Genomic DNA, 24,709 nt, shown 5'->3' with positions numbered 1-24,709 from the left:
TTTATGTTAACATCAAATTTCCCATGTAGGGAATAAGCTGTTCCATTTACCGTAGGTCTCCTGGTAAGACCTGGACCCGGGACCAATTTACTTTATTGTTTTGGGGTCCCCGGAGGCCAACCGTTCAAATTCATATATACCGGGTGTCCCATAATACTCCCTCCCCCTGGTAAATTTTTGGACGGCTGCATACATTCAAACAAGCTGCGATACAAGTTAGGGTAATGTAAAGTACTTTTTGGTGGTATTTTCAAATTCACCCCACCCACAAGAGGGGCTAAACACTTTTAAATGCCAATCCCTATCAAGTAGTACATAATCTTAGAGCTCATAAATAAAGGAAATTGCTGCTGAAAATCCAACTTTGATACGAGGAATCTTCAAAAAGTTATGGCAAGAAATGTTAGACGTTAATTTAACTGGAATTTTACATTCCATCACTTTTATTTTTTCATGGGTGTAAATTTTCAAATAACCTTCAATACACACGGGCCCATGCACATGGGTGGGGAAGTGGAGGTGATATCACACACTTTTTAACATGATTTTGAATTTCATCACCCGTCCCGAAATAGTGGTTGGTGGGGTTTTGATATTAGCAAATTTCCCTATAGGGAAGTAGCTATTACCGTAGGTGCCAAGGTAAGATCTAGACCCGGCCCCCGGGACCGATTTACTTTTTCATTTTGATGTCCCCAGAGGCCAAAAACACCACTCGTTCAAATTTATATACCCGATAACGCGACAACGCAAGTAATTTTTGTCATTTTGATGAAATTCGGTTTAAAGGTGTAAAGCGCGATAAACTTGAATGAGTTCGCGAACCAGCATGATCAGACCATGGGATTCATGGGAACGGGGCTTTACGGGGGATTTATGGGGTAAAAATGGTCTTTTCTCACTTTTGACCCTCAAAACACAAAATTTCCCAATTTCTCTTTAGACCTTTTTAAAGAGCTTAAAAAACATATAATTTAGTATATAAAAGTATTTTTGTTCTGTTATTGGTAACAGAGAAAATTAAAAAAATTGTAAATTTAAAATTCCCATGTTATTCTTATGGAGAATATTGTAAAATGTAGTTTGCTTGTTTATGGATATATTTTGATCAAACTTGGCAAATTTATTTATTTTATACTAAGCTATCAGTATTTTACTACAAAAACAAACTTTTATTAGTTTCCTTGTAGCAGCAAACCTATAGGTACTCGTTAAACCGGGTAATGTTATTTAAATATATTTAATTGAAAATTAATTCAGAGAAATGGAAATTCGCTTAGTCGGGCGGGGGTATTTTTAATACAAGTGGCTGTGCCTCTTATCATTGTGAAAAGTCACAAACATTTGATAAAAACCAGCTCTTAGAATAAAATTGTTAAATAAATCATAAATCATTTTATTTGGCCATTAAATACAAACTGTACAATAGGCTATAAGTGATATCAAGCATTACAATTCAACATGCACAAATCAAACATCAAATAATAAAAAAGAAACATGCAAGCAAACAAAATAAAATCAAGAGTTCAAAGCAAACAGCATCTGCAAAGCAGCAAACCATGCATCTTACCACCAAGCTATACATTACTTGTTTCTTTAATCATGCTAGAGAGATCTGCTTCATAAAACTCATCCAAGCTATATAGAAGGTTTGACAAAAGCCATGATTTTATGGTTTTTACAAACTTAGTTCTACCATAGATAAAACATACTCCCTTGTGTTGGTTAGTCTATGGTTCTACACAGGTTTTTTACGGATGTTGGTAGGCGATTGAAAAATGTCATACCTGAAACGAAACAGGATAACAATTCAAGACCAAACTTAACCTAGATCTGTTCATGTGAATTTCTATTCCTTGTATTATACATATGAATGTCGCTGTTTGTCAGAAATACACTCTCATTATCTTTGATTGCTACTAGGCACTGAAAAATGTAAATATTAACAATTAGTCATTGCACCACACAGTTTGAACAATGATTTGCAATGGGCTCGGTGTTGTGCATTACATACAATTCTCACTGCTATTTTCTGCAACAGAAGAACATAAAACCCAATGTATCTCCAAAACACGTTGGAGATATATAATCAAAGCTTTATTTATAAAGCTCCGAGAACCTCTATGGATCTAGAATAGAAGCATAGAAACTCGAACTGTCAAAGCTGTCGCTGTCATACCAACCACCAGAAAAATAATCTACACTCAACAGTCAGCGAGAAATCGAGAAATGTCTATTTGTCCGGTTTAGTTTATGGTATTTTTGTGGTTACCAAATAGATTTTGCTCATAATCATTGTAACAGTAGTGCATAATTTTACCATCCTAGCTTATTTTAAAAGCTTAAGAAGGTGGGCCTTTTTTTACTTACTTATTCTTAAATTAAATTCATAGTAGATTGTTTTCTTGTTGAAAAAATCAAACAACTCCTTGGGAAGGGCACTTGATCCTAGTATATCGTATTTGGATATTAGGTTGGGACCTGATTAATTTTGTTTCTTTACTGGTTGTTTTGTTAGGCCTATTTATATAGTTGGTTAGGATATCTTTTAAAGTATGATTTTACCACTAAGTTAACTTAGGCTATGTTGTAGGCTAGTCCTGTACATCAAATAGGGTTCTGCCATATTTTTGCCTAAGAAAACTGAGACCAACACATCCCATTGAAGGGGTGAAAGGAACTGGACTAGGAGTCTATCACATATAACTTAAGCTATTGGAATTAAAATAATTCTGTTTAAGTTTAACACTTAAGTTACCTATAACAACAAGGTGACCAGAGCACTTAGCGCTAGCCTGTTATGAAATTTAGCAAGTGACTTACCGGTATTCATTCTATTAAGGTTATCTTGAAAAACATCCGAGGTAAGTTAAGTTTACTGTTCTGGAAACAGAGTCAACTAGAAATGAAAGTGAATGTATAAAAAACATTACAAGTTAGGCCTACATTAGGCCTAACTCGCCTTTTAACTGCAGCCTGTTAAATCAGTTCTATTACTAGGTACAGTTCCGCAGAGAACTTGCTAGGTATATATTATTTGTTTAAATCTAGATTTTGATTTGGATCGATATTAAAATGGCATCAAATTAAATTTTACCATATGACATAAATTAAAACAACAACAACATTAACTTAATAAAGTTGTTTGTTCATTTTATTGGTACTTTGATACTATCCGGAGGCCGGCTGCACTTTACTTTAGGTCCTATACTCATTCGAATGAAAATATCTATTAATCGATTGTTTCATTCGATATATCGTTTGGTTAGTTAGGTTAGGTTAACCTTACCTAACTAACCAAACGATATATCGAATGAAATAATCGATATGTCGATCGATATTTTCATTCGAATGAGTGTAGGACCTAAAGTAAAGTGCAGCCCGGAGGCCACCCTTATACAGCGCGCTGCGGCGGTTGTATTAGTTTGGGTTATCATAAATATGTTAGTAGGACTTTCCTCGTTCCGTTATGAATCGAACGATACCAGATGAGTCATACTTTCGCACGCCAAATCCCCTCCAAGTAGGCCAAGGTCAGGTCGTCACCTGTTACTGCCTGTATCTGAGGTATTCGGTGGGCGAAAGTAAAACTCATCTGGTATCGTTCGATTCATAACGAAACGAGGAAAGTCCTATTAACATTTATGATAACCCAACCTAACATATAACATAGGCCTAAACCCAATACATACCCCATACAGAACAACTTAAAAATTATTTGTTTTTTAAGCTCTTAAAAAAGGTCTAGAGAGAAATTGGGTAATTTTGTGTGTAGGCCTAGAGGGTCAAAAATTAGAAAACCCATTTTTTACCTCATAAAATCCCCGTAAAACCCCGTTCCCATGGTCTGATCATGCTGGTTCGCAAACTCATTCAAATTTATCCCACCTTACACCTTTAATCCAAATTTGATCAAAATCGGACAAAAATTACTGAACTTGACTGACTTATATATACAGGGTGTTTTTTTTTAAACTTGCATCTTTATTTATGTAAAAACCGCGATAGATAGAAATATGCAGTTTGCGGGAATCATCTATTGACGTAGGGGGCCCAATTTTTTTTTAATTCAACGTTACATTCACATTCCCCCACTTTCCCCCCCTTCCACCAACTTAATTTTTTTAAATAGAAAGGTACCCCTTGTGACATATCAAATAAAAGAGCATGAAAAAAGAAAATGTTTGATGAAAGAAAATTGAAAATCGGTTCATAAATTTGCGAGATATATCCCTCCCCGGAACTTTTTTTTTTTTAATCGCAAGGTACCCCTTGTGACATATCAAATGAAAGAGCATGAAAAAAGAAAATTTTTGGTGAAATTTATTTTTCATTTGATTGGTCACAAGGGGGGGTACCTTGCTATTTTAAAAAAAGTTATGGGTAGGGGAAAAGGGGGGGGATTATCTCACAAATTCATGAGCCGATTTTCAATTTTTTTTCACCAAACATTTTATTTTTTCATGCTCTTTCATTTGATATGTCACAAGGGGTACCTTGCTATAAAAAAAAAAAAAGTACCGGGTGGGGAGGGGGGGAATATCTCACAAGTTTATGAACCGATTTTCAATTTTTTTTCATCAAACATTTTCTTTTTTTATGCTCTTTCATTTGATATGTCACAAGGGGTACCTTGCTATTTAAAAAAAATAAGTTGGGGGAAGGGGGGGAATGTGAATGTAACATTGAATTCAAAAAAGTTGTGCCCCCTACGTCAATAGATGATTCCCGCAAACTGAATTGGTATTTCTATCTATTGCGGTTTTCACATAAATAAAGATGCAAGTTTAAAAAAAAAACACCCTGTATATATAAATTTGAATGAATAGTGTTTTTGGCCTCTGGGGACATCAGAATTAAAAAGCAAATCGGTCCCGGGCCTAGGTCTTACCGTGCCACCTACGGTAATAACTACTTCCCTATAGGGAAATTCGCTAAAAAACTACTATTGTAGATTACTATTGTAGACTACTATGTTTATAAAATTGTTTGAATTGATAAATAGAAAAAAATAAGCTAAAACTGAAACGGCTTTCCTCATTTGTTGTTATGAATAATTTTATCCGAGTCATTGTCATTTCTAAGGTGTTACAACTCTTAGGCATAATATCATTACTTTTGAACTTTGACCTATAGGCTACCTTAAAAATCTATTGCAAATATATCGCATCCATCTATTTATCCTCAGGATTGGTCTGGCAACCTTAGCATTAAGTAACCAAAAATATAATCTTCTGACTCACTGTCTCTGCCAAGTTTCACATAAGATTTTTCCATCAGAACATTTACATCTGTGAACCGGTCACTTTTAATCATAGTTTTAACAGGATGTGATCGGCTAGAAATAATAGCTGAGGATGTTTTTCTAAACTTAACTCTATTACTCTCGGTTTCAAATGATAAAGCTTTAAATCTGTTTACGTAATAAGTTTTAGAGCACTTATTTTTATCTGGCCAAATCATCCGGTCAGGCCTTCGGTTGGCTGGGTGAATAAATGATAACTCTGTAGCCTATAATGTACTTAATAAGTAACAATTTTTTGGTTTTGTACTCTTAAAATAATAGTCATATATTTGTATAATTTATAACATCGAGTTTAATAATATTAATTTTTCCATTAAATTTAAACAATGATTACAGTTTCTATAATGACGTGATAGTTTGTAGGCCTAATATTAGCTGAAAGACTTAAACATTGTTGTTTGTGTAAACGGCAATAAACAAATCAATCTGTAAACAGGCCTAAAGAGTCATTGTTGGCATATAACATAACATATTATTTGATTTGATTTGATTTTAATACATTTTCAATTTATAGAAACTAAATTGTATACATTTGATTAGAGTTAAATTATTGTAAATTACATCCTCGATATTATCTTCAATGGAGATTCAGCATTTGAATGTTAGGTGACCTCCAAACCTCTGGTATCTTATCAGTACCCCTTCAGTTGAGATCTCAGCATAGTCATGTCACAGTTCATTTACTATTTAAACGTACGAAATGATGACTCCACTGATGGTAATGTAATAAAAAACAATTATCGTTTGAAGTTTATAATATGGTGTAGCTAAGTGTTTCAGAGACGAAGTATTTTTAATTTTTATTTTTGCCACCTTAAGTTGTGTTTATTTTCTTCAATACCGATTTTAATTTTATACTTAACTAACTGTTACCCTTAATAAATAACCATAAAATCTCATTGGTTAGCCATGTTTGGACACAGTTAAATTTTCACAGGGATAATATAATCCAATTATATTTAGTCAACTTAATTTTACTCCTCTATCAAATCCTAAATCCTAGATAGCGATACAGGTATCAGCAATTGAAAATGTTAATAACTCTGATTATCTGATAACGTTAAGATAACCTATTTTGAGAGGTGATCCTGTTAAACAAAATATTTTTGTGTTATTTAATCTTGTTTTAAGTCTTGAAAGATGCAACACACACATAAATTCAATGGCATATTAAGAGGTAAATAATTGTACCCATGTTAAGTATCATGGGTTTTGTTAACCCTTTAACAATTTTGTATTAAAAAAAGCTTTGATAAATAGCTACGATTACATTCATTAGTAGTTTTACTAGTCCAATATAATATGACTATAGTGTAATATCGGGAATTGGAATTCTGTAGGCTCTTTAGCTAGTGTTGAGTACATGAAATAAAAATTCCTTCTGGTTGAGTAAAAAGGGCTTTTGTGTTCACTGTTTGTTGTGGTAGCTTTAGAGTACTTTTTCCACCCCGGTTCACACCACATTGAGAAGCGAGAGTAAAGCTGGTTCAAAATGAAAACAACGTTATGCCACTGTTGTATTTTCATGTTTGTTTACAGTGGGAGCGATGACGCCGCAACTGTCACCCGTCGAGGAGCAAGACAAGTTACTGGAGGAGGCCCTGGCCGTAGTGAAGGTCCAGGCATTCCAGATGAAGAGATGTCTGGACAAGAGCAAACTGATGGACGGGCTCAAACACGCCTCCACCATGCTGGGCGAACTACGCACCTCTCTGCTGTCTCCCAAGAGCTACTACGAGCTTTGTATCCTTTGGTAGCAAATGTCTAAACTATAGATGGTAGTCATCCCTTTCTCATCTTTGAGTAGCCTTGAATAAGAACAATTGTACAGTCTCGTTCACGCGTCACAGAGGCTAGGATGGATAACCTTTTTAGTCAAAATTCATGTTTTTGGCCACTGGACTATATTGTTAAGACAATAGGTTTTACATACCTCCGTCAAAGCTTAGTCCAATGATCCAAACATAGTCCAATGATTAATATTTGCAACTCATCAAAAACACTATTAAAGCAAAGACAACACAAACCTAAAAATCATTAAAATGATACGAATAACTTGCACAAACATTAAGATAACGCACACAATAATACTGATTTAGTCCGGCACAACGCGGGGCTGGTAGCAGACTCGGACACGTTACTGAGTGTGTTAACTGTTAACTGTTAATTTGAGGGGTGGCAGTTAGTACATTTTTGTTCCCAGGGTTGTTACCAGAGTACTAGCAACTAGGCCTATGCCATTTCTGTTATATATTGGCAGCTATTTTAAAATTAAAATTATCAAGTGCTCTTCCAGTATGATGTATTGTTTATGGTCTCTGTGCTTGTTGGTTTGTTGTTTACTGAGCCAATAAATTAAAAGGTTGGCACTACTGGTGCGATTCAAAGCAGACGTGCGCGATTGCAAGCTCCTAAATATTCTTCAATTTTCACAATTTAACGACATTTTATCAGTAAATCTGAGTGAAATCCGGTTATGTTGACTGATTTACACGGAGTGATAAGCTAAATTTACCGCAAACCGGCAGTAAACAGCAGTTATAAGCGATAAGTGGTGCGGCAACGTGGTCTCGGCTAAACCAGTGTGGACTCGATAGTGGACAGTGAGTGACTAGTGGATTTACCATCTAATTATTACAATTGTAGTGCGTGTTAAGTGGTCATATGACAGAATCAAAAATCGATAAATATTTTACACCAGTAAATAGGTCATTCAAACGACAGAGATCTTATTCGTCGCCGGAGTGTGCAGACGACGTCGAGACGGTAACGGCCAACATGGGCAGCGAAGAAAAGGTAGGCGATATTACACGATCCCAACTTCTGAAGGACTTGGGCCAGTTGCTTGATAGTAAATTAGAAAATATGGCAACCAAAAAGGAGTTCTCTCAACTCACGGGGCAAGTGTCGGAGTTACAAAAGGAGAATATTGTACTAAGGAAACAAATAGAGGACTTACAACAGAGAGAGAGTGTGGTTATGTCTAGGTTAGTCGATCTTGAAGGAAGATCTAGGCGTAACAACCTCATATTTAGGGGGTTGAAGTGGTCCAAGGAAACTCGTAACTTCAATGAAATCGTGCGAAAGTTTTGCAACGATGTTTTCGGGAGTGCGGATACTATATTTGTAAATAGAGCCCACCCTCTAGGGGGAAGTAACAATGCAATCATTGCACACCTACCAAATGACGCCGACATCTACTATATTATGTCACGTGTAAGAGAGTTAAAAGGCACCGGTTATTCAGTGCATAGAGACTATCCTAAAGAAGTGCGTGAAAAACGAGCATGTCTGTCAAAGCTTAGAGACGAAATTGAAAGTGTGGCGGGGAAACAAAAGAATAAGATATCATTATATTTCGACCATATGACTTTCAAAGGACATCGGTTCACATGGGAGGGAGGTGAACTAAAGGCAGGCAACCAGGATGGTGCTCAATTGTTGCAGACACTCTTCAAACGTGATTTTTCAGACTTCTTACGTGATCTTAAAGTACCCAGATCTACAGTAGTGATGGACATGTCAACAGAGAGGACAACAGCTTCAACAACGCAGGGGTCGGCGAGTGCTACGGGTACGTCGAAGAACGTGTCAGTTTCAACACCTACGCAGTCGCCTCGCGTTTCCAACCACGACAATGAGTGAGGAGGTGACGCCAATCCATCTACAGAGGGACTAACTCCAAACCACAACCCAACGACGACCGGGCTTACTCAATTCAAGGTTTTATCTTATAACGTTTGTGGATTAAAAAATAAGGTAAATGATTTATTATTTTTAGAGTTCATAAAGGAGTTTGATTTAATTATATTTTTAGAGACATTTGTCGCGGAAAATGATCAAGATATTATTGTAAATAGGTTAAGTAACTTTGATTTAACTTTTACTTTCGCAGTTAGAACTGCTAATGTTGGTAGATATTCAGGTGGTCTAGTTTACGCATTAAATCGTAACTCTCATTTTATAAGCGATGTAACGTTTGTAAACTTTGAATATTTTAATGTGGTTAGGCTCGACAATATTGTTGTTGGCTGCGAGCAATTGTTTATAGTGCCTGTTTACCTAAATTTCAATTGTTGGCAAATAGATTATAATAGGCTTCAAAGTTTCTTTGATAATAGCTGTTTCCAGAATATAGTCCTTATAGGGGATTTAAATGGGCGTATTGGAATAGAACAGAGTTTTTCTGAAAATATAATTAGCATTTCGAATAATAGGATTGAGGACATTAGACATTCAAAAGACAACATTTTAAATTCAAATGGGCGTAAAATATTAGATTTGTGTGACAATTTAGGATTAGTAGTTTTAAACGGAAGGTCCATAGGGGACAAAGAGGGTGAATTTACTTTTGTTGGACATAGGGGTAACTCAGTCATAGATATAGCAGCGGTAACTTTTAATTGTTTACATTCGATTCACGACTTCAAAGTTGTTGGTTTTCCCGGATCAGATCATATGCCAATAGAAGTAAGTTTAAATGTTGAGACTCCTGGGCCTGTGGGAGGGGGTGCAGGGGAGGAGAAAATTATACCATTGTTGCCAAAGCTGAAATGGACGAATTTTGATTGTCTGAACTATACTAGCAAAGTTGAGGAAAGTATGAAATCTTTTTCGCCGCAAACTGTTAATGATGTATTAAATGTTATAACTAATTCTGCACATTATAAGCTAGGTTCAAAGAGTAATACACCTTTTGTTGGTAAACAACCTTGGTTTGACTATCACTGTTTAAACGCCAGAAAGAGAGTGTTTAAACTGTTACAGCTTTTTAGACAAACCAATTCAACTGAAATAAAGGCTAAGTATGTTGAGGAGCAGAGGAAATATAAACAGCTATGTACAGGAAAGAAGAACGAATACAACTATTCTTTAATCTCAACTCTTACTGTGTCTAAAGATTCCAAAACGTGTTGGCGAGCAATAAACTCGTTTAAGTGTAAAAACAACATAAACCGAGTAGGAAATATAAAACCTGAAGAATGGGTTACACACTTTAAAACTTTACTAAATCCTCTGGTGGAGAGTACTATCTCGTTTGCAGAACCTTTTATTGCCGATGATTATCTTGATAAAGACTTTGATTTCCTAGAATTAAAAGTTGTTTTGTCCAGCTTGAAAAATAATAAAGCACCGGGCCTAGATAGAGTCCCATATGAGTTTTATAAGAATGCCCCAGACCTATTTTTGACTAAACTACTTAGTATTTATAATGACATTTTTCGGAATAAGGTCATACCTGAAAGCTTTAAGAAATCGATAGTTTTTCCATTGTTTAAAAAGGGTGATATTAATTCAGTTCAAAATTATAGAGGATTGTCTTTTATAAATTGTATTGGTAAAATATTTATAGGAATGCTAAATAATAGACTTACAAATTGGGTCAATGAAAACCACATCTTATCGGAGTTCCAGGCGGGTTTCAGACAAAACTATTCCACTATAGATAATATTTTTAATTTGGCATCGATGATCAAACTACGTTTAGCGGAGAAAGGTGGCAAATTGTATGCATTTTTTGTGGATTTTTCAAGTGCGTTTGACACTATTGATAGACGATCGCTTATGTTAAAACTTTCATCAATCGGCGTATCAACGCACGTTTTAGATGTTTTGAGGAGTTATTATTGTAACACATCTGCAGCGGTTTGGTGTAAGGGCGGCATTTCAGATGAGTTTGAGACAAAGACAGGTTTAAGACAAGGATGTATAGGAAGTCCTCTCCTGTTCAGCTTATTCGTAAATGATTTGCCAGAGGTGCTGGAAGGTGGCTGTAATTTCGGTGGAAAGAGAGTAAATGTTTTGATGTATGCAGACGACATCGTATTGTTGGCCCCCACAGCAACAGCATTACAAATGATGATTAAAAACTTGGAGTGTTACAGTTCAATTTGGAACCTTACAGTAAATATATCCAAATCCAAAATAATGGTTTTCAGGAAAGGCGGTAGATTATCAGGACATGATAGATGGTGGTATAAGGGCAAACAGGTTGAAGTGGTAGATAGTTATAGATATTTGGGAATGTTATTTACAACGACATTGTCATGGGAAAAACATTTCATAGAGAAGAGGAGGCTAACTAATTATGCAATTAATTCAGTATGGCAAAGGCTAGTAGACAACAACAAAGTCCCGCTGCAGATTAAAATATTATGCTTCGAATCTATTCTCAGAGCTATTTTGTGTTACGGCGCACAAGTATGGGGGTTTTCAGAAATTTCTCAGTTAGAAAATGCTCAGAAAACGTTTATTAAAAGGATGTTTAGATTGCCACATAACACTCCCAACTATATTGTTTACTTAGAAACATGTTTTGAAAAGTTGTATTTCTTTAATCTACAAATTAACGCAACATACATTTTTAAGGTTTTTAATATGCCAGAATCACGCCTACCAAAAATTATTGCTAAATCTGTAATTGGAAAAGGTATTTTTTGGACCAAAGAGTGGAAATGTCTAGGGCGAAAACACGGTTTGGATATTAATTTCGAGTCAGCAGATGTTTTTGAGGGATTAGTGAAGATAATTGAGGCGGAAAGAGATAGCTGGAGAATTGATATGGTTGGCAGAGCGCGTACATCGCAATATCACCAACAACTGCTTGCCGTTGACCTTGACCTAGGGCCCAGGAGTTTTCTCACTGATAGCATCAATATAAGTCTTATCTCATGGGTCATTAAGGCCCGAGCAGAGCTGGTTGATTTGAATCACAAACCATGGATAACGAATAAAAATCATTTCTGTAGTTTGTGCAATTTGCGTGAATTTGAAACAGTTTTTCATTTTGTTTCTATTTGCCCAATTTTAGGTGATATCAGGGAGTATTGGTTTGGAAAACGAAGCATGCATTGGGAAGAACACATAGAATACATAAATGGTAGGGATTGGCGTAAATTAGCAAACTTTATGAGGGAGGCGTGGAGAAGGAGGTGGGAGTTAATTAGAGAATTTAATTACGAATAAATTAAATGATTTTTTTTTTTTTTCAAATTCAAAATTGTTTTATTATCTTTCTAATTTATAAATTAAATCAAAACAATAATTATGTCAAACAACTTGTCAGTCTGTCTTCTTAAATATTCATAGTAATTGTTATAGTTTTCATTATGCGTAAACCTTTTAAATTCTAATAATTTAAAAAATAAAATAATAAAAGTTATGTAAACAATATTATGGAAAAGGTATTTTTTTTAGTTTTGTTGAAAATGGATGTAAAATTGTATGTATATTTGTGTATGTTAGTAAGTGTATTTTGTTTCAAGTTAATTTTCATAAATGTGTTTTCCAGGTGTGCCAACCAAACAGACGGTCGTAGACCATTGTTTAATTAAGTGTATGCTTATGTCATGAGAGGAATGTTTATGTTAAAATAAAGCACTTTATTCATTCATTCATTCATTCATTCATTCATAAAAGTGAACTTGTTTGTTTGAAACTGGAGTACCGGTATATATACAAGTTTCAGTATATTTATTAGATAATTAATTTATCTGTTATTTATGTTAAGAGCTTTTATTTTCAAAATAGTACAAAGTATAATTGCTGCTGACAAAACCTCGCACAAAATAGCAGAAACTAGCTACTCAGACATCAATATTGCTGTCCTTTTTTTACAGAAGGAAGTACTGACATAATGGGCTCTGGAAACCCGTTTAAGCTACATATAGTGAACTTATTTTACCTATTTTTCACCTTAATCAATGTTTAGACATGGCAATCACTGATGAACTGAGGCATCTGGAACTGTACCTCCTGGACGAGTTCCAGAAAGGACGGAAAGTCGCAGATCTGTACGAACTAGTTCAGTACGCTGGCAACATCGTCCCTAGGCTGTGAGTTTACTTTGCTTTCAAACTTTAACGTTGAGGAAAAACTGATAAAGTAATAATAAGTATTTTTATATTATCCATATATTTTATATTATAGTTTACCATATTGGTCCATTTAAAAGTTGTAGTCTCGACACCATAAGGGCAGTGCAAGTAGTTAACCAATATTTAATGAAGGGTCCTTACACAAATTGCTTACTTTTATATAGTTCAAACCTTGTTAGCGAGACACATAATCCAATACCCTTTTCCACTTCAAAGATTAAGTACAGCAGACTCCCTCTTACCTGGACACCTTTTAACCGGACATCAGATTTAACCGGACAATTTTGATCAGCACATTGGTTTAACCGGACTAGATCGGCAGGAAGCAGGCAGTACTGAAACGACCGTTCTCTTGGGAAAGATTTGAGAGACAACCACAGAAGGATTCAATGAGTTATAGTTAACATTAGAAATCGAACAGGCTGCGTGGAACAATTATCCAAACCTTGAGCCTTAAGAGCTCAGAATAAGAAAAAAAAAAGATTTGAGACCAGTGATCACGTGTCTAAATACAATGCTCTCCTAAATATAAGTTGAATAACACAGCAAACAGTCCGTTTTAACGAGTTTTTGGGGACATTGCTTTAACCGGAAAACCTGTTATCCGGACTGGTCTCGGTCCCGAGGAGTCCGGATAAGAGGGAGTCTACTGTATGTTTGTTTAAGACAATTATTAGGTGAATAAAACTAATAATTTACAATAAATTAAATTTGTTGGTTGTAGATCTATACTATAAAAAAGTGTTTTACCTATGTAGGTTACAATAATTACTAAAAGTAGTGTAGGTCATTTCAAACCCATTTTCAAAAACTGTTTCGTCTCTTGCTAACATCTGACTGTGGTTAAACATTCAACTGAAGTATCAGCTGTTATTAAACTACAACTCACATATTAAATCTTTATATAGAAGGTTGGGCTGCATAACTGGATCTTTGATAAAGGACTTTAGAAATGAAATGAAAGTGATGGGGAGTGAATCCCTAAAAGAAATGACCTGTTTAATTACCATTCGCAGGTGCACTAGACCGTAAGCATTAAAATGACTCATAAATCGTAAAATCTAGTTAAGTAGGAAGGACAGAAAAGGGATGTTTTAGAGAAAACACTGATTGTATTTGAGTATGTACATAGATAATTTCATTTCATTACATGTGTATTTTTCTGGTTTCAGCTACCTGTTGATTACTGTTGGCCTGGTTTATATCAAGACCAACACCAGTCTAAAGCGAGATCTGCTGAAAGACTTGGTGGAGATGTGTCGAGGCGTGCAGCATCCGTTGCGAGGACTGTTTCTGCGTAACTACTTGTTGCAGTGCACGCGCAACGTTCTGCCTGACAACCCTGACACAACGGGGGACGACGCCGAGGGAACCGTGAGTCAGATTTGATACATAATTGTTTTCTTCCTATTAACTATACTCAAACATTTTTAGCTTGGAACAGAACATTCAGAAATCATTATAAACATCCTCAGTAACCCCTTGAAATAATAAGAGACCTTATTCTTTGACCAGCAACATTCTGAGAATAGTCACAAAATAACACAAGAGAAATGTTCTTGAATTATTTTGAAATTTTCTGGAAATATTCTGAGAACATAACATGGAATTTTCCCAGAATGTTGGACAAGTACCTATGATGTAGAATATTCCATCTAGTTTTCTAAAGCGGAATATCCCCAATATATCAGGTAACCTCCGAAGAATATTGTCTTTGTTTTATGAGTTATTTTACTTTTAACTACCTGTCAACGTAGATTACTGACATTGACTTTAGAATACTGAAGTAAACACTATCTGAGTGGACCATCTCCAGCCAATCTTATACAGTAGACTCCATACTATTAAAACAAACAAAAATATAACAATAACAATCCATTGGTTGTAATTGGTGAAGTAAACAATAGCAATTCTATAGCCTCCCTGTGCCATGATGGACCTCCTCACGCTAAATATCACTGGCCGTCACTGTATAATAACTTGCTTGGTATATTTTTTATTCTTATTGTTTGGTAATTGTGTTTAATCTACTCGTGGATAATTGGGAGTCTACTGTAGTTGAATTTAAGCCCGTAGATATTAGTGAGGTTTCACAAATTTCTCGGAATATTTCAGAATTTACTAATAAGTAACTATTTGACTGTTTAAAACGAAATTCAAAATATTTCCAATGTTTCTGAAGCCATTAAATTTTTCTAACATTTATTTATTGATCTGGTTAGAAACAAAATTATCTTGTCAATACTTTATTTCTTATGTCTGCAACATTGTGTTAGCTGTTATGTCAAATGAGCCATCGATGACATCAGACTTAAGATCATTTTTCTGAAATGCACATCAGCAAAACATAACTTAGTTCATACACAAGTCTGAGACATTATTAGTAGTTGAACAGACTACTGTATGATTACTACTGTATGATATAAATATTTATTTTTATTTATACGTTTGGTGAGTGCAAAACCGTGTGTTAATTCCCTTAAGCTCGTAAAATGATGGGACAGTGTTGTTATTGTATTGGTGGACATGACGAGGTAATTTTGGTTTAATTTAACGTCAATACAATTAGTACTAGGCCTATTTGAAAGTGAAACATCATTAGTTTAATTTATCGGATTCCATGCAAACGCTTAAGTGATTTGTTGCAAAGTAAGTTGAATCTAACTAACTAGATCATAATATTTTGTCTACAGCAGTACTAGTGCTCAAGCCTGCATTCTTTTGTTATGGTAGAAAACCTTTAACCTTGTCAATAATAAAATTTTTAGTAGTTGGTTCTTTAGAGTACGGTACACGTCATACTTCAAAATAATTTTTCCATTTTGACTAAAATTTTTTGAAAGTGTAAGACACACAATCTTGGTGTGATACGGACTGGAAGCCGAGTTTGAGAAATGCTTGGTTATTGGGTAGAAGGAGAAAAATTAAAACTGACACATAATCAGTATCACTCTTCTTATCAGTTAATTTTATCTTTAAAATGAGTTATGTAGATGATAAATTTTGACCGCCATGTAACTATGTGCTGAGTTTGCCGGACTACACTTTATTTAAAATCACATTTCCTATTTTGATAAATATATGTACTTCTTGGCAAGTTCTTGCTACAGGTTAGGGACTCCATCGACTTTGTGCTGATGAACTTTGCGGAGATGAACAAACTGTGGGTTCGGATGCAGCATCAAGGTCATTCACGGGACAAAGAGAGACGGGAGCGAGAGAGAGAGGAACTGAGGATACTTGTGGGTACGAACCTAGTGAGACTCTCGCAACTTGAGTCCATCAACCTGGACAAGTACCGCAAGGTAATTAATTTTACGTTCAGTGTCATGAAAATGTGTAATTGTCATTGGTCAGACAGTTGAGGTATATTTACCCGGACCTCACAAAATAAAATAAATGCCATCTTGGATACAAAGAACTGGCAGAGTAATAAGGAATCTGCCGTGTTGTTGAGGCTCTTTTACTCTGCGGTGCACCACAAGTCGCTAGTTTGCGTGGGGTATAAAAGCTCCTATTTCTGCTATATATTCGGTGCACATTTCTGCAGCTTGTAGCTGCGTCACCGTGAATCCAGCCCGCCGCATAGTATGAAAGCTCTCATTCTTAAAACACTTACCAAGCCACAAGACACAGCAGCATGGTATAGCGTTATGGAGCTTAGAGAAATTGAAGGTTGTTATGTTTTTATTAATTACTGATTCTTCAATTTTTTGAGCTTAAAACAGTTGATTTTTAGTTTTGGTGCAGTCAAACAATTTATTTTTGTACTACTTTTAAAATTTCTAATGATATTTTGTATTAGATATTGTATTTATATTATGTAGGAACGTTGTATTTACTGGCACTAATGTTTCAGCTGGTGTTACCTGGTATCTTGGAACAAGTGGTCAGCTGTAGAGATGCCATCGCTCAAGAATACCTCATGGAGTGTATAATACAGGTAAGTCAAGAAATTCATTATTTTAACACACTGTGATGGACCCAGCTATCCTTGATCAAACAGCTGGTCTTAGTCAGTAACAAAGCTACATGTACCTCACTCCATTCTACACTCATCCTTGCATTCATATTCAGCTTGTAATACAAATCTTAGTAATCACTGTCTGACTGAATTGCGTAGAACCTATAAAAGTACTTTGTAAGAAGTTAAGTTGTTTGATAACACTACTAAATTTGTATCAATAAGAAGTATATTATTTAATGTTTTATGCAAATTGTTTTGGTCATACTCATGATTAAAAATGAAATTAACCTTGGTAACAAAATTTATGAGTTATTGTTTCTTAGAACCCAACATGTAGGAGGAGGTTTCTTTAGCTATGTTACCCAATTTATCAACTAGGCAATCTGAGCCTATTAAGAACCTTGCTGTTTTAGTTCTGAATCTTACTTTTGTCATGAATTTATGACTTCATTTTGTTGTCACACAGGTATTTCCTGATGAGTTCCACCTGGCCACACTGAACGCATTCCTCAAGTCGTGTGCTGAGCTACAGGCCGGAGTGAATGTCAAGAACGTTGTCATCTCGCTGATCGATCGGCTCGCCACGTTCTCTCAACGTTCCGAGGTGCTCACTCCTGACATGGAGCAGGAGATATCAAAACTCTTTGATATCTTCTCGGATCAAGTCGCATCCATCATTGAGGTAAGGGACGATTTGATAAGATCTAGGTGGGTCATACTGATACCTTATACATTGTGTTGTGTCATACATGTGAGTTTTGTTTGTCTAACTATTTATGTATGACGTCTTTTAAATTACCTACCAACCTATTTCACGAGCAACCTGGCACTCTTGCAACAAAGAGACGTAGTGTCACATTGATGTCTTGAGCTGTGTGTAGTTGGTTTTGGAGAAAAATGTCTCACAAACAATAGAGGTCAAAAACATGATGTATGTACCAAAGTGTGAATTGCCTAGAATTACATCTTGCTCTTAGTTATTGTAATTTCAAAACTAAACCTTTTCAGTAGGCAATTAGATGGTTGAATACTTAAGCTTGTAATGAAGAGTTTTTGATATCTTTCAAACGGCACTAGTGTAGTCTTGCTTAGATATAATAAAATAGCCTTCCTGCGCGAATCCCAGGTCTACCTGTATAACACAGTTCTGTTATTGTTGTAGTCTCGTGTGGACATGCCACCAGAAGACATAGCCTCTCTGCAGGTCTCCCTGTATAACACAGTTCTGTTATTGTTGTAATCTCGTGTGGACATGCCACCAGAAGACATAGCCTCTCTGCAGGTCTCCCTGTATAACACAGTTCTTTTATTGTTGTAGTCTCGTGTGGACATGCCACCAGAAGACATAGCCTCTCTGCAGGTCTCCCTATATAACACAGTTCTTTTATTGTTGTAGTCTTGTGTGGACATGCCACCAGAAGACATAGCCTCTCTGCAGGTCTCCCTGTAAAACACAGTTCTGTTATTGTTGTAGTCTCGTGTGGACATGCCACCAGAAGACATAGCCTCTCTGCAGGTCTCCCTGGTCAATCTTGCACTCAAGTGTTACCCTGATAGACTAGACTATGTGGACAAAGTGCTGCAGTCTACTGTGACTGTTCTGCAGCGACTGGGACTGACCACGTGAGTATCCTCCTACAGTGCTCATATTCATTTTATGTATTGATTAAGTAAAGTATAATTTTTACTGATTTGTGTTAAATATTCAAACAGAAAAAAACAAAAAAAAAATTTATTATTTTAAATAAGGCCACTACATCAACTTTAGTTATTATGTGAATCTATGATATAACACTAGACAAAATAAATTGCATATATTAAACCGGAGTATTACACTCCACTACATTACTCTCTGTTACAGTGTGGTGTACTCCAGTGGTGTTGGAAAGGAGATGATGCACTTGCTCCGTCTACCAGTCGACCAGTACAACAACGTGTTGACAGTGTTGCAATTGGAGCACTACACTCCGTTGTTGCAATGTTTCGACTACCACGGCCGCAAGACATTGTCCGTTTACCTCATCAACAACGCACTTAACAGTGACACCTATATCAACACACCAGAGCAGGTAGCCTCAATATTCTGGCATAGGTCTAAAGGCCAAACAGTTTTATAAACGATTGGCAGTGTCTTAAGATACACAATAATGGCTTGCAGGGCAACGATTTCCTTTTATGCTCTAAAATTAGCTGTATGATTGCTAGTTTCGCAATAACAGGGGTTTTTAAAGACATTTAATAATCTTGCACCTCCAAAGTCCCAAACGAGCCGGTAAATGAGCATCCACTGTATCTATCTTTGCAAGCTAATTTTTTGATTCTTCTATGAATACAATTTGCTTGGATAGCAAAGACAATTACTAGTTAGTAATCTCTATACTGTTTCTTGTACAAAAACTGTATATTCTTTGTGAGGTAGCACAAGTAATGAAAAATAACAAGATTTATATTGTAGGTTGACACCGTGCTTACCATGATCAGCACTCTTGTGGAGGATCAGGCTGACCAACCGCCTATTGAGGAAGAAGATCCGGAGGACTTTGCTGATGAGCAAGGACTCCTGGGCAGGTAGGATGGCATCACTAACACTGAACTAATAACCATCAGTTAGTTTTTTTTAAAAAGTATCCTGTCTCAGCTCAGTTTAGAGGTTTTTTTCTTTGTTCAGATTTTGATGAAGAACGACCTCCTAAAATGTCAAACTGTTAAGGTGGAACCTGATGGGATGAGTTAATATTTATTGATTTGCATGTCTGGTTATATATTTCACTTTTTTTATCCATGACTCCCTCTTGGACAACTTGCTAACCGAACCCTTTTCTGAGCTAGTAAAAATTCAAACTTTGAAAATTAAAATTGGATAGCTAGTGTTCTAAAGTCACAAATTGTGTGTGCAAAATTAGTGAATTACAGTACTATACAAAACGATAAAGGAATGTAGGAATAACATTTGCTTACACCGACTGGCCCCGAGACGGAGCTTGATGAAGAGGTTGTGACTTACAAAATTACGAACAAAGCGGTGTGCTCCAGTCTTACAAAGGATCAAAACAAGAAGGTGTCTACTGTATTTTTAACTTATGTTACTCCGTTAAATTTGGCATTATAAACGTTTGAAAAAACGAATAAAAACCTAGTTAACCTTGAGTAGTTATTTCATTCAGTTCAAGTGGTAGAGGGTGGGGGTTTTGGTCCTGGGTTGATTTCCTGCCAATCACTGATGACTATGTGACTCTGCCGTGACCCTCTTGGCCTTGGAGTATTTTGTAAAACGGTTCCGAGCTAGAGCCTTGCGTCCTAGGACATCAAGGATAGGATAAAATTCAATTTAAGTCATAAACAGTCAAATAGTTGATCCTGATTATCAATGCAGTTGATAAAACTTAATCTAAATGTCATGATTGACAGGTTTATCCACCACCTAAAGTCCGAAGTGCCAGACCAACAGTACCTCATCCTCAGTACAGCCAGGAAGCACCTAGGAAGTGGAGGTCGGCGCATCCGACATACGTTGCCACCTCTGGTGTTCCAGGCTTACCAACTGGCGTTCAAGTACAGCGCCATGAGCAATGAGGTAACGTTTGTTTTTTTGTCAGAATTACTTTGTAGTAACTTGATATGAGCACTCATTGGTATAGATCGTGTGATTGGTTATAAGGGGGATGGCATGTAAGGAGAATAATGCAAGAAAGACATAAATCTTTTCTAACCACTCTTCTACTACTCTGAATATGTACGGTTAATTTAAAAATTAGCTCCTTAAAATTGAACTGTAAAAAAACAAAAGCTACGATGGGTGAGAAAGGGTTCTTTTGCCAATGTACATCCTGCTCGCCACTTTAAATTATTCTATCTAAATTCTAAACCCTTAGTTAAGTAAGATAAATAGTGTTAGATGTTTTCACCAGAGGATAAAACGGGTACGGGCAGTAGTGTGCAGGATCATGTTTTTTAACTGGCGGCTGTTTTAAATTGTATTTGATCATGATAAAGTGAAAATGAGTAGATAAAACCAACTGCTGTAGTTCTCGTTTGGTGGATCAATGTTAAATTTCAATGTACAGTAGACTCCCTCTAGTTTAGCTTCAAGGTCCCACTTGCACTGACAATCATCTGCTCTTGCTCTTTACCCAACTGATGTCTGCTGTGTGCTTGCTATCTCACAATAGTTTGTGATTGGGTGATTAGTAACCATGGCAACTTGTTGAATGTGTGGATAAAGAGAAACCAAAGAAAGAATAGGAGAACAAAGAAGAAAGAATAAGCGGTGTTTTTCGTCATCCATTGTTATCTTTATCATATTTTACGACTGTCTTTATCATCTTTAAGACTAAATACTATGATTTTATGCTGTTTTATGAATGATCTAATGTTTTTGTCGACATTCTTAAGTTCTGAAACAATATGTACTCGTAGCCTATGCTGACTACAGTAGCAGTAGCTTGCAGTACTAGACTCTCTAATGTACTGTTCTTTACGTGATTTATTGCTGTACGTACAGTGTTGTGTAATTTTTGTTTTGCTTGAGTAAGCGGGATTTTAAACGTTACAGTTTTTATTACTGAAACAAGGTTAATGACTTAACATATCACGATTGCGCAATATTATTATTTGTACTTTGATTATTTGAAATGCACTACAGCCGGTTAGTCCGGCCGTTTTGTAGTCCGGCCAGTGGTCCGGTCCCGAGGTGGCCGAACTAGAGGGAGTCTACTGTAATAGGAATCTTAGAGAAATTCTGCCAGAGGCCTTTGTTGTTCTGCTGTAACCAAAGTTGATGTCGTAGGATGAGAACTGGCAGAAGAAGTGCACCAAGATATTCCAGTTCTGCCACCAGACGATCAGTGCGCTGTGCAAGGCGGAGTTGGCAGAACTTCCCCTGAGACTGTTCCTCCACGGAGCTCTAGCCATTGGACAGATCAAGTTTGAGAACCACGAGAGTTTGGCTTACGAGTTCCTCTCACAGGTAATTCACAAAATGTCCATAGATAACTTATAAAAACTAGTTACACCTCCCTGATATCTCCAACCTTATGGAAAAGTCCCCTATATTTCATTTTGGTTCTAAATGTCCTGGAATCTGCAGAATTATATAATGCATTTATCTAATTTTTAGACAGTCCTCCATAAACTAAACATTATGCTACTTTGCATCCACAGGCGTTCTCCCTGTACGAGGATGAGATCTCAGACAGCAAGAGCCAGCTGGCGGCCATCACACTGATTGTTGCGTCGTTTGAGCGCATGACGTGCTTCGGTGAGGAGAACGCAGAACCAGTCCGCACTCAGTGTGCGCTCGCTGCCAGCAAACTGCTCAAGAAGCCAGACCAGTGTCGCGGCGTTGCCACCTGCTGCCATCTGTTCTGGTCAGGGAAAACCAACTCCGGTGAAGAGGTCAGTGTTTAAATATCTCTGTTTCAAGTTTATTGTGAAAGCTTAGCAGCGTTTATTTTATATCAGACACAAAAGTAACAGAACAAAACTTCCACTTACAATCTATGCAAGTATAACTCAACCAAAACAACTCATTGCTACTCTTGTCCACTTTACTTATTTGTAAAGTACAACCTATTACTAATTGTATGATTTTTTCAGCTGCACGAAGGCAAGAGGGTTGTAGAATGTCTAAAGAAGGGAGTGCGAATCGCCAGCCAATGTATGGACATGTCAGTCCAGACTCAACTGTTTGTAGAGTTATTGAACCACTACTTGTACTTCTACGAGAAGGGCAACGATCAGGTATGTTGCTTATGAAGTTTTTAAAATCACACCTTTGCTCTCATATGATTTAAACAAACATTATAACAAAATTACTGCAAAGAATTAAAAAATTGAATGTTAAATCCAGTTTTCCACTTCTAGATGCATGCACACTTACTTAATAGTTGTTGGGGGGGGGGGAGCGTAAAATCAGACGCTTGTTTGTTTGGTGTATTGTGCCTGAAAATTTGTTGTAAATTGAGTAAATGGCCCAGGTTTTTTTTAACCTCTACTAGTTAATAACATGCAGATCCACTTCAATGATGTATCTCGAGTCCTATTTTTACAATCTAAAATACATTTTAGATATTCTTTACGCAACAGCTTGTTCAAATAGTTTAATTTCCAGATAACTGTGGCAATGCTGAATCAAGTCGTTAGCAAGATCAGGGAGGAACTGCCTAACCTCGAGTCTAACGAGGAGACAGAACAAATCAGTAAGCATTTCTCCAACACTATCGAGCATCTTCGTAACCGCATCGAGAGCCCGGAGTCAGAAGGAGTTAACTACGAGGGACTGGTGTTATAAATCATCATAAACTATAATAAATGTCTGAGGAAGTAGGTTTACAAACCGCGAGAGTTAAAAACTATTATGTTCTTCAAGAACTTATTTAAATGTTTTAATATTTTATACGTATTAAAAATAAGTTATACTTATTGTTTATTGTGCTAAATGTATTAAACAGATCTGAGTATTGAATTTTAAATTATATATTTTAATTGTATATACATAAGATCATTTTTGCATGGAAATTCGGGAAGCGATTAGGGTTGAACAGATTTTATATAGTAATCACCAGTGAATTGGTCAATGGGACAGAGACGAGTAAACGTTCCTCCACTGGAAAATTAAGACTACACCACTGGTGATTACAGATTAATATATGGAACCAGTTTTTTACTATTTATAATTATAGCTGTATATTTTATATTTTCTTTGAATTATGTTTGTTTCCTTTTATTTCTGTTGAAGAACATTGCATGTGTCTATAACCCGAGGTTTATAATGCCCTATTGGTAATGAAAGTCTGTAACTTTCTGTCTTGTAATTTTTGTTGAACACATTTTCTATGAGATAATCGTGTTTTTAAAATTGTTATATTATACAGTATTTTATATCATCTAGCAATTTATGTTTAATTGTTATTAAACACATATTAATTTGAATCATTGCTAACAAATGTTGGCAAAAACATTCCTCTTTCCCATAAGATTAAAATTTTAATTAGAAATTGCTGGACAATGCCTTGTTTGTTAGAAATATGTTATTTTATAGTAATACATGATGCTTGTTGTTTTGTTATTTACTCGGAATCAATGGCCAATAAATCAGTAATGTCCAAGTAAGTACTATTACTTAAAAAGATCCGACTACTTTTAGAAAAAGTTTATAACATCTTATTTCTTAAACTAACCAAAACTAAAAACGTGATCTATTAAAAAAAAAAAAATTTTAAATAGGAATATGGAAAATCTGTGTTTTTTTTAGGTAATTTACTTGTTATTTTCCTTAGAATTACAGAATGTGAGATTTTATGTATTAGGCCAACCGGTATTGCATTAATCCTGTTATATCAATGTACAGATAGATTAATCTTTGTAAAAACCTTATTGTATTGTAATAAAACTATATTACGTTATTGATTTTTTTTTTCTTATCAATATACTTTATATTAATGGTTTTCCCTGTAACATCCCTTTTCCAGCCGTCCTACTTAACAGATTTTTAAAATTTAGACGTCAATTTAAAGCTTATGATCTTGCTAGCTAGAGCACCTGCGAAGGGTAGTAAACAGG

General features: G+C 35.9%; 2 protein-coding genes across 2 annotated transcripts; both read left to right on the top strand.

The window, feature by feature from the left end:
* Nucleotides 1-2,290: 2,290 nt before the first annotated feature.
* LOC129005422 (vacuolar protein sorting-associated protein 35-like) lies at nucleotides 2,291-24,462 on the top strand. Its single transcript, XM_054434309.1, has 15 exons — nucleotides 2,291-2,350; nucleotides 6,845-7,048; nucleotides 13,017-13,140; nucleotides 14,355-14,556; nucleotides 16,293-16,487; nucleotides 17,042-17,125; nucleotides 17,616-17,831; nucleotides 18,624-18,772; nucleotides 19,011-19,218; nucleotides 19,605-19,717; nucleotides 20,558-20,723; nucleotides 21,936-22,115; nucleotides 22,310-22,543; nucleotides 22,745-22,888; nucleotides 23,259-24,462. The coding sequence occupies exons 2-15, from the start codon at nucleotides 6,853-6,855 to the stop codon at nucleotides 23,436-23,438; spliced, it is 2,391 nt and encodes a 796-aa protein (XP_054290284.1). The 5' UTR covers nucleotides 2,291-2,350; nucleotides 6,845-6,852; the 3' UTR covers nucleotides 23,439-24,462.
* On the top strand, nucleotides 7,846-12,150 carry LOC129005423 (uncharacterized). The gene is made up of 2 exons (XM_054434310.1): nucleotides 7,846-9,064; nucleotides 12,117-12,150. Exon 1 carries the CDS (start codon nucleotides 7,970-7,972, stop codon nucleotides 8,948-8,950), a length of 981 nt encoding a protein of 326 aa, XP_054290285.1. The 5' UTR covers nucleotides 7,846-7,969; the 3' UTR covers nucleotides 8,951-9,064; nucleotides 12,117-12,150.
* Nucleotides 24,463-24,709: the final 247 nt, after the last annotated feature.

Source organism: Macrosteles quadrilineatus, unplaced genomic scaffold, assembly GCF_028750875.1.
Source record: "Macrosteles quadrilineatus isolate MER2022 unplaced genomic scaffold, UCM_ALF_1.0 Scaffold_21__1_contigs__length_2333173, whole genome shotgun sequence".
In the NCBI taxonomy this organism is placed as follows: domain Eukaryota; kingdom Metazoa; phylum Arthropoda; class Insecta; order Hemiptera; family Cicadellidae; genus Macrosteles; species Macrosteles quadrilineatus.
The sequence above is the reverse complement of the archived record's forward strand: the minus strand, read 5'-3'. Positions and strand labels throughout refer to the sequence as shown.

What these genes read in the sequence shown, in the direction of transcription:
- LOC129005423 (XM_054434310.1), top strand. Translation starts at nt 7,970, where the DNA reads ATGACAGAATCAAAAATCGATAAATATTTTACACCAGTAAATAGGTCA.
- LOC129005422 (XM_054434309.1), top strand. Translation starts at nt 6,853, where the DNA reads ATGACGCCGCAACTGTCACCCGTCGAGGAGCAAGACAAGTTACTGGAG. An exon ending in GGCAACATCGTCCCTAGGCT is followed by an intron (nt 13,141 to 14,354) that starts GTGAGTTTACTT and finishes TTCTGGTTTCAG; the next exon opens with CTACCTGTTGATTACTGTTG. An exon ending in ATATCAACACACCAGAGCAG is followed by an intron (nt 19,219 to 19,604) that starts GTAGCCTCAATA and finishes TTTATATTGTAG; the next exon opens with GTTGACACCGTGCTTACCAT.